The sequence below is a fragment of the Dermacentor andersoni genome, chromosome 8 (genome assembly GCF_023375885.2).
Source record: "Dermacentor andersoni chromosome 8, qqDerAnde1_hic_scaffold, whole genome shotgun sequence".
Lineage (NCBI taxonomy): Eukaryota > Metazoa > Arthropoda > Arachnida > Ixodida > Ixodidae > Dermacentor > Dermacentor andersoni.
In genome coordinates this window covers 61,746,999-61,761,644 of record NC_092821.1, presented here as the reverse complement: position 1 = coordinate 61,761,644, position 14,646 = coordinate 61,746,999, and the positions used below count along the sequence as shown (strand labels likewise).

Genomic DNA, 14,646 nt, shown 5'->3' with positions numbered 1-14,646 from the left:
TGCAACGCGGTATGCTTTGAGGCAAGAAAAGGCTTGGGCCGTTGCAAGCGCCACCTGTTTATGCTGTGCAAAGTATCCGGTGAAATGGCTCAGGGGGAGGCGCAATGAGACAGCACGTGCAGGCAGGAGAGCCGCAGTCGAAGAGTCCCGTTGATCCTTTTTGTCACCCTGAGACCAGGCAACGCAGGCGCAGTGGCTCCTATGGGGAAGCGCAGTTAGGCAGCCCGTGCAAACAGGGGTGCAGCTGCACGCGGGACAAGGCTGCCAAGATGGTGACAGCAGGAACCACGTAGTCGTCAGCATTGGTAGGAGTTCTAGAAGTAGTGGCCAAGCAACACGCACACAAGAGCTCTATGAATGCTGACGACCAAATCGTCAGTGTTAGTGAGGTAATGCATGTCCCGCCAAGAGTTCATCATTAATAGAACTCTTTTCTGAAAATTTCAAGTAAAATTAAGGTTCGAAGACTAAGTATAAAGTCTGCCATAAAGCCCAGCTTCCTCTGCTATATTGGTTACTTCTTTAAAATGCGCCGATGAATGGATAGAGGACATAGCAACGTGACAAAGCAGTTTAACAGCCCCGTCGTCGTCTTGGCGACATTCTTTTAGCAAAACGGCCTACTGAGTGAACGAACATGAGTCTGCTTAACTATTTGCACATGATGATGGTAGTATACGTTCCAAAGTATACTACCATCATGGCGCCAATGATTTAAATACAGTTTACTTGCGTCCACCAATTCTTGTACAATTGGCCTGCCAATGTAATCAAAACTGCAGCGAGCAAGTTCGAGGATAGAAAATAGCACAATGCTGTTTATTTTGATTTTGTTAAGACTGTCGGCTTGAGGAACCACATATTGTCACGTGGTAGTGAGTGTGAAGAAAGCAGCCAAACTGAGAAAGACGAAACTAGCGTTTTATTGGGCGAACTTGTGCCCTCAAAAACAGGCTACACTCAAAGAACGGCGACAGCGGCAAACACAGTCGGCGATCGTCGAAAATATGATCAACTGGTCAAGTGCGTCGGCTTTCATACATCAATCGTCGAATGATCCAGACTAATCGCTGGGACCCGCGCGCCATCCACAAAGTTGGGCTATATTCACGGCGCGCACACATGCAATCAGGTTACACAAGGTTCGGACAAGACAGTGGATGGAACCATCGATAACATTCCAGAAATTTCCCATACATGGAAGCGCGTCCTGCGCTGTGCGATAACATTTGTTAGGCGGTGAAACGTGTCGCACGATGAAAACAAGTACACGTGTCAATATGTGCTTCCGAATGCTCCACAAAAAGGGCGACTAATGATAATATGTCGACCACCGAATTATGTTCAGAGACACTGAACGCTAGCCAATCTCTTCATGTGGTTAAGTACAGCACTCGTATTTGCAGCGAGCGTGTGAAAGGTCGGCGCAAAATTTAAAATACGCGGTGATGCATTCATCATTGCCTAAACCGACCTACGCAAAGCGCCTGACGCTAACGCGGCACCGGAAGCCGCTGACAGATGAGTAAGTGACATTTATATTGACTCTGAAGCACAAGCAAAAGTTTCATACCGCTCACGCCGAAAGAGCAACCAGCGACATCGGTGCGGTGCAGCAAGCCACTTTTTCGGCAGGAACGTATGAAACTTTGGTCTAAGCTTCATGCGACACTTAAAAAAACGCATCCACATCCTTCTGAAATCATTGCGCCTTGTCTGAATGCTAAGATCATTGCTGGGCTGTGCGTGTACTGGAAGGTATCAATAGAAATTGTATTCCAAGGGCAATGATACGCACCTTTAATCGTTGTAATAAATCAGTAATGCTGTCATTTGCTCATCTTTCTTTGTTTATCCCCAATTTCGGAATAGCCATAGGCTGTCATTTGCATGTTTTTGGTTCAGTAAAGCGGTTTGGTACAATATCAGTACATCATTTGTTCCCTGCGCAATCACTCCTCAATGAATCAATTACGCTCGATTTGGTTGCGCGGGGCTGCGAGTAAAAAACACTTAAGGTTTGGGAGTAGCTTACAAGAAATACGTATCATCATTTCTCGCTCGTTGACATTGAAGCTCGTGAGCAAAACTGCACCTTCTAACATATTTACATCACATATATAACGCCTTCATTGATAGGTACGCTACTAACGAGTGCGCTTATATTTAGTACGTAACCGCGAGCCTCCCTGAATTTAAGTGATTGGTGCTGTATGTATGTGGACACCAGAAAAATAATCTATTTACGCGCACGAGTGTCTACATAATTTGCAATGATAGCTGGAAATCATATTTCTCCGGAACCTTTCCTCATCAAGAATAAGTGAAAACGTCTTCCATTGCAAAGAAGGATATTTTCTTATACATGACGGTTTTATATCTTATTATCATGTTGCAGCACAAGGAAAAAAAGAAGAAAGGAAACATGGGGTGACAGCAACTACACAGAGGCAATGTTAAAAGAAGGCCGTTAACGATTGGTGTGAATTTTTCCATGCTTTTTGATTGTGAACATAAAACACTGCGAACTTACTAGATTTTAGTATAAAGATTAAATTCTGAAATCTAGAGTTGCCTTCCAGTAATAACTGGAGGCAGCCGTGTTCAACTATGGAGGCGAACAGTATATTGACCTGGTAAAAAAATCAGTAGGGTGTAGGGTCCTCAAACTTCATAGCGAGTTATGGCGGACACTCTAGTGGTGATGATTAGGATACCTTTAGAACATGGCCTCCTTTTTAACATGCACCCAAATCAAATTACAGAAGCGTTTTTCCGTTCCACTACTACTGGAACGCGCCCGTTGTGGCTGGGTACCAAACCGCTATTGATGGAACGCGGTGTACCTTGAGGCAAGAAAAGGCTTGGCCCGTTGCAAGCGCCAACTGTTTATACTGTGCAAGCTATCCGGTGATAAGGCCTATAATACGAGTCTGCAGGCAGTGCGATGCGTTGCCCAGAGAGGATGTTGGGCATGTTCAGTTCCCGTGATGGTGGCCAAGGCGCATGTCCCACTGCGAGGCGTGCGGCCAGAAGGCATGTAGCAGTTTCAGTGTTTCTTTGCCACATCGTCACCGGAGCTCCACTCACATCATCCTCACCGCAGATTTTCATGTTCCATAGTATTACGTGGAAAGACAGCTAGCAGGAAACGGTGGAAAACATATTTAGATGGGAGTTCACCTTTCAGCCGTCGGGTAAATGAATATACAAAACAAGTTGTGCTTACTGCCCATTATAAGTGACAAACTTCGCTGTTGGCATTCAGAATCTGTTTAATAGCGTGCCATGCTTAATGCAAACAAAATTGCAGATCAAAAGCATTGTAGGACTAGATGTTATGTGAACAGTTTGGAAGTAACATGTTATGAAGCATTATATGGCCTTTACAGGGCGTTAGTAGAGGGTCGAACGAGTTCGTGTAATGCCGAAAATTCTTGTCAACTTTTGGCAGTTGCTGTAATCCTACTAATCCGAGATGATCAACTCTGTGGAGGCCTTCTGGGTTCAATTAAAATATATGTTGCGCCGACTGATCGGCCGGTGGCTTTTTCGAAGCGAAAGCTTAGAGAAACTTCTGGTATTATAGCTATCACCGGTTGTGCGGCCGGATGTATTTTCTTGCGAAGCAATTAGGGGAGGGGAGGGTAAACGGATGATAATCGGCGTCCGTGTGAATGGTGCGAGAGTATCGCTTCGTCAGCAAAAACACCAGAAAGGGACAGGCTACGAGAACCGCAAGTGACCAGATTTATGAGATGCTGCGACGACCATACTTGGAGTGCCTCTTGGCATTCTGATTTGAACTTTGGCGACCAGCATGAAGCACTAGAATGTAGTGGGAGCCGCAATTGATCCGCACAAGATTGCTCTTATGGTAGTGCTTTAGAGTTCTCCAAAACTGCCCGGAATCGTCATATTTGCGACGTAAGCGCATGCGTCAAAGGAGAAATAAGGCGACGACCATGTTGACGATCTTCGCATCATGGTGGTGATACAACAAACAATTTTTTGTATTGTGGTGAATAAAGGTTGAAGTCTTTTCCCGCACTGGAAGCAACATTAATCTAAGTGCGGCTATGGTGCAGATGTTCAAAGAGATGTTGAAAACAAATTTTATTAATTTCTGCACACCAAATGCGTTTCCAATAAGATGTAGTCGCCTAAAGTGCACAGGAGAAAGTTAAGAAGCTTCTTTCGAACGTTTGACCTATGCACTTTAGAGCATATACTGAACCGGTATACCTTTTCTCGAAGTTCTCACGGATAGCTGTTGAACGACAGTATGGTGTCTTCCCTGAGCTGAATGAAATGTCACAGCCCATTCAGCGCTTTTGTCTTCGTGTTCGAACAAGCTTTTTCTGTTCTATAATAGAATGTCGAAGTTTATTGATGTTTATTGCAAATTTGAAGGCAGTGATCATCTAACTTGTATTTCGTAGCTCTTTATTTGTGAGCACACGAAGAGTGACGTGCAATTGTTGATAGAATACACAGCACTGAGTCTCCTGATGCAGCGAAAGTCGCTCAAGGTTATCAGGTATGTGGTTCAGAGATAGTTGCCTGTCATTACTGCCATAAATCAGATCAAAAAACAAAGTAACGTTTTGCGGAATGGCACAAATCACTGGCAGCACAATTGGTGTGTTTCGTAATTCATTGCAAAATACATTGCTCAAGTTTTAAAGCACGCACTGAGCCTAACAATACGCTAAAAATAATGTACGAAATAATGTTGCCATTTATCTTCGCAAACGAATATATATAGCACCGTCCCTTATGAATTTAATCATTGCACACTGTCAACCTTATAGCCAAAATTTATTTATTTTTGCGTTGAAAAATTTTATGATTACACAAGCAATTTCTTACATCGGCCTGTATAACAATTCCGAATATTTCATGTATAGTCTAGTTTCAGCAATTTCTAAAGTGATAGTGGCAGTAATAGGAGTTATAACCAAGAACTTCACTGATGCAGGAGTATATTACATATGAAGAGCAGTAACTAGCGCAAAGAACAAAAGCAAAAGCAAGTAGACGGGCGCAAAAGAAACCACCAATTGTGTGTCGTACTGGAAGATTTATAGAACGAGATGATATAGAATCATGAAATTTATTTTACTCCTTCTAGTTATTTCGTGATAGCTCCACATAGATAAATGCGCTTGTGAAATATTCTCACGAAGAGGAAGCCCGATGCACAAACGTACTTACAACTAGTTACGTGGAGAAAAGCTAATCGCGCAGGCCGGTACAAAGGTCGCAGCTCTAGGAGACATTTTATCACTTCCTCTTCCTCTCCCTCTTGCGCGCACGGTCCTGTCCAAATGCACCGTAATATAACCCTCGGGGGCTCGAGCGCCAACCCGGCGCCTCTTAGAATGCTAGTGAACTAGATGAACAGTGTAGTTTTAAGCGGGACACGTGGACGACGTCAATTCGTAGCTGGGACGGGGACGGCGTGTCTTCAGCAGATGTGAGCTCATAATTTAGTTAACCTAATCATGGCAATACCCGGTCGGGCTCGGTGTGGCGTGACAGCAGTTTCTCGGGCAGGCCCACATGCCGACTTGGAGTCCACAGCAGAAGGGGATTTCCGGGAGAGAACTAAAGGCTCCGGTGGTGACTGTCCTAGGGAATCCTCTTGCCCCGATAAAGAATGTAATCATGGAGCACCTACATTCTGGTTGAGCGATCTGATTCTATTGAAGTTAAGCGCTCAATGATCCTCTGGAGAGAGTCGTCCTTTCGCTGCTGAGTAACGATGTTGCGAAAGTGTGAAATGGCCAGAAGAGAAATGTCGGCATCCTGTTCGTCGTAGTGAGGAAGATCGACGTGTAGACGAGACAAGCAGTCGCCGTCCAGATGTAAGTGGCCGGACTTGTACATCACAACGAAAGCATATTCCATAAGTGTGAGCGACCAACGACCAAGGCAGCCAGTCGGATCTTTCAGTCACCATAGCCACTGCAGGGCATGTTGGTCCGTAATGACAGAAAATAGGTGGCCAAACAAGTAAGAGTGCAATTTAGCCACTACCCAAACGAGAGCGAGCCACTGGCACTCAGTGATAAATAAAATGCGCTCTGAAGGGGCCAAGAGGCGACTGGCGTAGGCAATGACGTGCTCGACTTCATTTTGCCGTTGGGCGAGGAGAGCACCTATGCCATGGCCACTGGCGTGTGTGCGAACTTGAGTTGGTGCACATAGATTAAAATGGCTCAGTATCGTAGGCGTTGTTAACAAGCGGATAAGAGTGTCGAAGGCGTCGGGTTGCTCGTCGCCCCGAGTGAACGCCATGTCCTTCTTGAGAAGGTAAGCGAGTGGCCGGGCGATATCTGCAAAATTTTTAACAAACCGATGAAAACAGTGGTATAACCTCACGAAGCTGCGCACGTCTTTTGCCGAGCAGGGGAGAGGAAAGTTCTTGACTATGTGAAGCTTATCAGGATCAGAATGTATACCGGCAGTACTGTCCGAAACTTCCAAAAGTCCAAAAACTTCGACTCTGCAGTGTCCAAAATGCCACTTAGAAGCGTTAAGTTGAAGGAAAGCCTCCCTAACGACTTCAAGAGTGGAGGCCACGCGACTTGTTTATTTATTTATTTAAAGGTACATCACAGGCTCCGGTTGGAGCATTGAGTGATGGGGGAATATACAATAAAATACGTGATGAACATGGACAAGAACAAAGAAAAATAACATCAAGCAGAACAAAAGAATGCATCATTATATAGTGTCAGTTTGTAAAACGTGTATATAAGCGCTCACGGAAATGTTCGCGGTTAGTGATTGAAACAATGGCATCTGGAAGATCCTTCTAAAGTGTGATGGCTAGTGGCAAAGCTGAGGAAGTGAAAGCTTCAGTTTTACCAAATATGCGTTTGATGCTGAGGGGATTATGAAGGCGCCTGGATGTACGCAATGGTTTTTCAAGTGGCAGTGGGGATGGCATTACGATGTGAATACATTTGTGTATTAAGCATAAAAGAGCAACAGAACGACGAGTACTTAACGTCTTGAGTGGAATGCCTAGCTTAATTTTTGTTATATTGCAATGGCGGTTATAGTTACACGAAATGAATCGAGCGGCTCTATTTTGTACGGCTTCGAGCATTGGCATTAAATACTCTTGATGAGGCGACCAGATGGATGAAGCAAATTCAAGCTGTGGGCGGATGAACGTTAAATATGCCAATTTGCCTGTATGAGCTGAGCAATGACGCAAATTTCGACGTAAGTAACACAGTGTTTGTGACGCTTTAGCACATACGTTGGTGATATCTAAGTTCCATGAAAGGTCGGATGTAAGATGCAAGCCTAAGTACTGCAAGCCTAAGTAAGATGCAAGCCTAAGTGAAACGTTGTCTATAGAATACGTGAAGTTAGAAAGTCACTGTTTACGAGTAAAGGAAATTGTTTTGCACTTATTCGTGTTCAACGTCATAAGCCAGTTATCACAACATGCATAAACGAGGTTAAGGTCCTTTTGGAGGATCAAATAGTGATCATGATTTTCAATAGTTCGGTATAAGAGGAAATCTTAGAAGGTAGGTCACTAATATAAATTTAACAAAAGCAAAGGGCCTAGCACGCTGCCCTGCGGAACAGCGGATGTGACATCAGAAAAAGAAGAAGCAAAGTTATTGACGACTGAACTGTTTGCGAAAAGATAGCAAGTTACGAAGCCAAGATAGCGTAATTAGGGAGTCTAGTCTAGGTGACTGTAAAACGTAGGGGAAGACATTCTCCAGATAACATCAGCACCTGGACAACCTACAGCCCCCAAGGGGAGAGTCATTCTTTCGAAAGTTGTGGGGCATTACAAAGCCCGAAAGGCATAACCTTGAAACGGTAAAGGCCATCAGATTAAAAAAAGCGATGTTCTCACGCTCGAGTTCATTAACCGCAATCTGCTAATAACCGGATAGCAGGTCGATTAAAGAGAAGTATTTTGATCCGTGAAGGCAGTAAAGAGCGTCATCAATCCGCGGAAGAGGATACACAACCTTTTTCGTGACCTGGTTTAGTAATGGTAGTGGACACAAAATCTCCAGCTGCCATTCTTCTTTTTGACCAAGACAACCGGCTATGCCCAAGGACTCGAAGAGGGCTCAGTTACACTTTTGGTTAGCATCTCGCCCACTTCAGCCTGAATAACGTGGCGTTCTGCGTGAGGTACGCGATAATATTGTTACGTAGGAAGACGCAGACGAAAAGCTAAGTTATACTTACAAGAAGATACGCCGCGCTTGGCCAAGAGGCAACAGCCCGAGCTAGCTTCTAATCGTCGTCCTCGTCTTCACACTGCTCACCATTTCGTGATCGCATATATTGTTCCGTAGCACTACCCCCGGCTGCAAAAGCGCCGTCCCGGAGCGACTAAAGATCGGACTCGGAAGCAGTGTAGTAGGCCTTGAGCCTACTGACATGCACGACATCACTAGATGCCAGAGGAGAGGACGAGGTTGAACCCACAGGAGCAATTTCGTAAGTCACAGGCGTCACCTGGCGCAGCACGCGGTAGGGCCCTGTGTATCGCGAAAGGAGCTTCTCGGAAAGTTCGACGTGACGGGAGGGCGACCACAGGAGCACGAGCGCACCAGGCAAAAACTGTACGTCACGATGGAGGGCGTTGTACTGACACTGCTGAGTGGTTTGTGAGGCCGTCAGTCGAGCACGGGCAAGCTGGCGTGCATGGTCGGCGAGGGCGATGGCGTCGCGCGCATACTCGCTTGTTGAGATCGCAGCAGGAGGAAGTGCCGTGTCTAGGGGCAAGGTAGGTTCGCGACCGTACAGTAGACAAAATAGAGAAAATCCGTCGGTGTCGTGCCGGGAAGAATTGTACGCAAATGGTACGTAAGGAAGGGCAATGTCCCAGTCGTGGTGGTCCTTGGAAACGTACTTGCACAGCATATCGGTAAGAGTACGGTTTAACCGCTCTGTCAGGCCATTGGTTTGAGGATGGTATGAGCTAGTCAGTTTGTGTTGAATGGAGCAGGAACGCACAATGCCAGCGATAACTTTCGAGAGGAAGTTTCGACCACGGTCAGTAAGCAGCTGTCGCGGGGCGCCATAAAGCAAGATAATATCACGCAAGAGAAAGTCCGCGACGTCAGTGGCGCAACTGGTAGGGAGAGCCCGAGTGATAGCGTATCGGGTGGCGTAATCAGTCGCGACGGCTACCCATTTGTTCGCAGAGGATAACGTGGGAAAGGGACCGAGCAGGTCTAATCCAACACGAAAGAACGGTTCCACAGGGACGGTGATCGGCTGGAGATGACCGGCAGGTAACACCTGAGGTGTTTTCCGACGCTGGCAGGGATCACAGGCAGCAACATAGCGTCGAACGGAGCGAGCGAGACCAGGCCAATAGAAGCGGTGGCGGACGCGGTCGTACGTGCGGGCTACCCCAAGATGTCCTGCAGTGGGTGCATCATGCATATGAAAGAGCACAGTCTGTTGTAGCTGTTTTGGCACGACAAGAAGATCAGAGCCGTCAGGGAGGAAGTTCCTTCGATACAGAATGCCGCCCTGGAGGACATATCGGCGAACGGATGCGTCGGTAGGTGTAGAGCGCAGACGCTCTATAAGTGCTCGCAGCGATAGGTCTCGGTACTGCTCATCGGCGATGTTAGCGATGGCAGACACAGAGAAAATGCCGTTGGTGCTACTACTGTCGGCGTCGTCAGGCTCGTCGACCGGGTAGCGAGACAGGCAGTCAGCGTCCTTGTGTAGTCGGCCAGATTTATAGGTGACAGTATACGAATATTCTTGGAGGCGTAAGGCCCAGCGACCAAGTCTTCCTGTAGGATCTTTCAGTGAGGATAACCAGCAAAGCGCGTGATGGTCTCTGACAACGGAAAAGGGTCGGCCATATAAGTATGGGCAGAATTTCGCAACCGCCCAAACTAGGGCCAGACACTCACGCTCAGTGATGGAATAGTTGCGCTCCGCGGGCGAAAGGAGCCTGCTGGCGTAAGCGATAACACGGTCGTGGCCACGATGGCGTTGTGCCAGTACTGCGCCAATTCCGTGACCGCTGGCATCAGTACGGACTTCGGTAGGCGCAGAAGGATCGAAAAGGATCGGGAGGCGTTGTGAGAATGTCGATTAGATGTGAGAATGCAGACGCCTCGTTATCGCCCCGCTGGAAAGGGGCGTTTTTTTTTAAAAGCTCGGTTAGTGGTCGTGCTATGGCGGCGAAATTTCTCACGAAACGGCGGAAGTACGAACAAAGGCCGATGAAGCTGCGCACATCCTTGACACACTTTGGAACAGGGAAGTGCGCAACAGCGTCGATCTTGCCTGGGTCTGGTTGCGCTCCGTTCGCGTCAACGAGATGTCCAAGGACGGTAATCTGGCGACGGCCGAATTGAGACTTCGATGCGTTGAGTTGCAGACCGGCTCGACGAAAAACGTCCAGGACTGCTGAGAGGCGCTCGAGGTGCGTAGCGAACGTTGGGGAGAATACGATTACGTCGTCCAAGTAGCACAGGCACGTGAACCATTTGAAACCGTGAAGAAGGGAGTGCATTATGCGTTCAAAAGTGGCAGCGGCGTTACATAGACCGAACGGCATCAGTTTGAATTGATAAAGATCGTCCGGAGTTACAAAAGCAGTCTTCTCGCGGTCGGTCGAGATCGTCCGCGGCAATCTGCCAGTAGCCGGAGCGAAGGTCAATAAAGGAGAAATAGCGAGCACCATGGAGGCATTCAAGGGCGTCATCAATCCGAGGTAGGGAATACACGTCCTTTTTCGTAACCCTGTTAAGGTGCCGATAGTCCACGCAAAAGCGCCATGAGCCATCCTTCTTTTTGACCAGTACAACTGGTGACGCCCATGGACTAAATGATGGTTCAATAATGTTCTTGGCAAGCACTTTGCGAACTTCTGCGTGAATAACTTGACGCTCAGCTGGTGACACTCGATACGGGCGGCGATGAATAGGAGGGGCATCGCCGGTATTAATGCGATGTTTGACAGCTGTAGTTTGGGCCAAAGGACGATCGTTAAGGTCAAAAATATTGTTGTAGGAAAACAGAACGCAGTAAAGTTCACGAGCGTGCTCGGACGGCAAGTCGGGCGCAATCATTTTCTGTAAGTCAGGGATGGTACAATTTGCCGACTGCGATGGTAGACGAGTATCGGATGAAGTGTCGTCTACTGCAATGGATGCTACTGAGTGATCCTCGAATGATCAAAGCTGGGCCAGAGACATCCCGCGTGACAGCCCTTGTGTCGTCAAGCCAAAGTTGAGCACAGGCAGGCAGACGCAATTCGCCGTAATAGCTAAACTGTATGAGGTACTGTGATCCCGTGTGTAAGGAGGACGTCTTGCATAGGAGCCGCGATGTAGTGACCGTCGGGGACTGGTGGGATTGACACTAGGTCAACGTAGGTCAGTGCCGAAGGCGGCAAGTGAACGAAGTCGACGGAACTGAGGCGACTGGGGTGTGGTTCAGCAGGATCCAGAACAGGCAGGTCAAGGCGGAGAGTACTGGCGGAACAATCGATGAGAGCAGAATGTGCGGAGAGGAAGTCTAAGCCGAGGATGATGTCGTGGGGACAGTGGGCGATGACTGTGAATAGCACGATTGTTGAGCGATCGGCGAAGGAGACGCGGGCGGTACACATACCAATTACGGGGGCTGTTCCGCCATCGGCGACACGGACAACAGGCATCGTGGCGGGCGTGATAATTTTCTTGAGCCGGTTACGAAGGTCAGCGCTCATTACGGACAAATGCGCCCCAGTGTCTATGAGTGCAGACACACAAACACCGTCGACTTGCACGTCAAGAAGGTTCAGATGAGTGGGCAACGTCAGTAGAAGATTTGGCCGCGTAGGGAGCAATGCAGCATCACCTCGAGGCGCTGCATCGTCTAGTTTTCCGGCTGGGAGCGGCGTCCGGAGGGAGTCGGCGAATAGGAGCGACGGGGCTCGGGAGAGCGAGATTGTCGTCGTTGGGGCGAAGGCGAACGAGAATAGGAGCGGTTCGGTAGAGGAGAATCAGCGGCGGCGTTATCGGAGCGTGCGGTATAGGGACGAGAAGGGCCACCTGGGGGGCGAGAGTAGGCAGTAAAAGTAGACCGGGTCGGGGAACTCCAGCGACTGCGACAGTGCCGAGAAATGTGCCCGATTCGATGGCAGTGGAAACAAATGGGCTTGTCGTCAGTAGTGCGCCATTCAGATGGGTTGCGGAAACGTGGTGGTTAAGATGCGGGACGGGGCGGAATCGAAGAAGGCGGGCGGGTATGAGGACGATGGGCCGAGCAGATGGTGTGAAGACCCATGTTTTCGAACTCTTGGCGGACAACTGCCTGGATCAGTGAGACCGTGACTGCAGATGTGTTGGTGGGACTGGAGTCGAAGGTAGCCGGATAGGCGGCCTCGATCTCACGCCGGACGATCCTGATAACATCGGCAGTGTTGTTGGGACGAGGAGTGTCGGCACAGGAAGATGTCGCTGGGGTGTTGGGCAGACGGGCAAACTGCTGGTCAATACGTCGGCTTTTAGCGAGCTCCAGGCGGCGGCACTCTTTTATAATAGCATCCACCGTCGCTACGTTGTTGCAGACGAGCAAGTTGAAGGCTTCATCGGCAATGCCTTTGAGGATGTGGGCAACCTTGTCTGACTCAGCCATGTGGGTGTCAACTTTGCGGCACAGAGCCAAGACGTCCTGAATGTACGTGACATAGGGCTCTGTTGAGGTCTGCACACTGCCGGAAAGCGCCTTCTGCGCGGCAAGTTGGTGACCGTAGGGGTTGCCGAACAAGTCTCGAAGCTGTGTCTTAAGTGAATCCCAACTGGTGAGCTGATCTTCGTGCGTCCGATACCAAACTCTTAGTGTGCCACCGAGGTAGAAGACTACGTTGGCGAGCATAATAGTAGGGTCCCACCGGTTATTGCGGCTGACGTGTTCATACAGGCTGATCCAGTCATCGACGTCTTCCCCATCTTTGCCCGAGAATACGCCAGGATCACGGGGAGCGGGAAAAGTGATGTAGGTCGTCGAAGTGGCAGCAGGTGTCGGAGCCGGCGGAGTCGGGTTGTCGTCGCCGGGAGCCATGAAGGAAGGCTCGACGTACTGTCCACTGCGAAGCTCCGTGATGAGGTACAGGGAACGTCCACCTCCACCAGATATGTTACGTAGGAAGACGCAGACGAAAAGCTATGTACAAGTATATTTACAAGAAGATACGCCGCGCTTGGCCAAGAGGCAACAGCCTGCGCTAGCTTCTAATCGTCGTCGTCGTCTTCCACTGCTCGCCTTTTCGTGATCGCATATATTGTTCCCTAGCAATATCTTCGGCGGATAGGACTAGCATCACCGGTGTTAATGTTTTGGGTTACAATGGACGTCTGTCCCAGAGGTCATACTCAAAGTCATTGACGTCGCGATAAGACACCAGGATGCGGCAAAGATCTGTTGCGTGTTCGGCAAGCAATCCTTCGACTGACTGACTGAAAAACTTTATTGTTTGAAGTATTTACAGGGAGCGTGTGGAGCAGTCCTTAAGGGGCCGTTCCTTATACAGACTAGGTGGGCACCTCATTACAGGAACCCATTGGCTGTAGCCGCGGCTTGGGCACGGCCGACCAGGGCCTTCTGGCTCGCCAGGTCGGAGCAGCCGAGCAGGGCCGCCTCCCAGTCCTCCCGGGTAGGGTTGGGTATAGGGGGAAGGTGAGGGGTTGATTGGCATGCCCACACCATGTGGAAAATGTCCGAAGATTTTTCCTCACAGTGCGGGCACTTCCCTGAGCACGCAGGGTCGAAATGTTTTTGGATTGCCGGGCACAACAGTGTTTTAGTATAGAGGCGAAGGAGTAAACGCTCCTCCGCCTTCGTGAGGCCCTTACAGGGCTTAGGAAAGATTGCATGGCCGTATTGGTAGTGTTGGTTGATTTCCTTGAAGGTAAATACCGGATTGGGGTCGGAGTCCGCAGCGACGGGAGGCGAAGGCGATGCCCGGAGAGTGAGCGCGCGGGCAGCGGCGTCGGCCGCTTCGTTGCCCTCGAGACCCTCGTGCGCGGGAGTCCATACTATCGTGCGGGGCGCGGGGACCCCGAGATAATTGCTACCTTGAAGGAAGCGGTACGCCAAATAGGGAATAAAGCCCCTTTCAATGTTCCTGCAGGCCCCTCGTGAGTCGCTAATAATGACCCGCGAGTCCTGATCTGCGGCGGCGAGCGCGATGGCCACCTCTTCCGCATGTGTTATGTCTTGTGCTTTGAACGTAAGCCCGTTCACCGCGGTGTTTTGGTGGACGACTGCGGCCGTAAACCAACCCCCATGGTGTGGGCCGGAGGCGTCTACGTAGAATACTCCGTGCTTGTTCCCATAGTGACGTGCCAACGCTGCCGCGCGCGCGAGGCGCCGGCCACTATGGTCGTCTCGTGTCATGTTGGCCGGAAGAGGGCGCACATGCAGGGGTATCTCCAGATTTCCGGGATGCGCACGCGCTCTTCCGTCAGTGTTGGATGGTGGATGTGTAGTCGGGCAAGAAGGCGGCGACCCGACGACGTCTTTGAGAGTCTTGTGTAGTGGTTTGTCAAGTGTGCTTCTCGGAGTTCCGCGAAGGTGTTGACCATTCCCAGGCCGAGGAGGCGCTGGTTGGATGTGTTGATCGGGAGGTCG

The 14,646-nt window shown here is 49.3% G+C and overlaps 1 protein-coding gene across 1 annotated transcript; it reads right to left on the bottom strand.

Annotated features, from left to right (window-relative positions):
* Positions 1-13,465: 13,465 nt before the first annotated feature.
* Positions 13,466-14,412, bottom strand: LOC140212876 (uncharacterized). Its single transcript, XM_072284007.1, has one exon. The coding sequence runs from the start codon at positions 14,410-14,412 to the stop codon at positions 13,564-13,566; it is 849 nt and encodes a 282-aa protein (XP_072140108.1). The 3' UTR covers positions 13,466-13,563.
* Between the last annotated feature and the right edge of the window lie 234 nt (positions 14,413-14,646).

What these genes read in the sequence shown, in the direction of transcription:
- LOC140212876 (XM_072284007.1), bottom strand. Translation starts at nt 14,412, where the DNA reads ATGACACGAGACGACCATAGTGGCCGGCGCCTCGCGCGCGCGGCAGCG.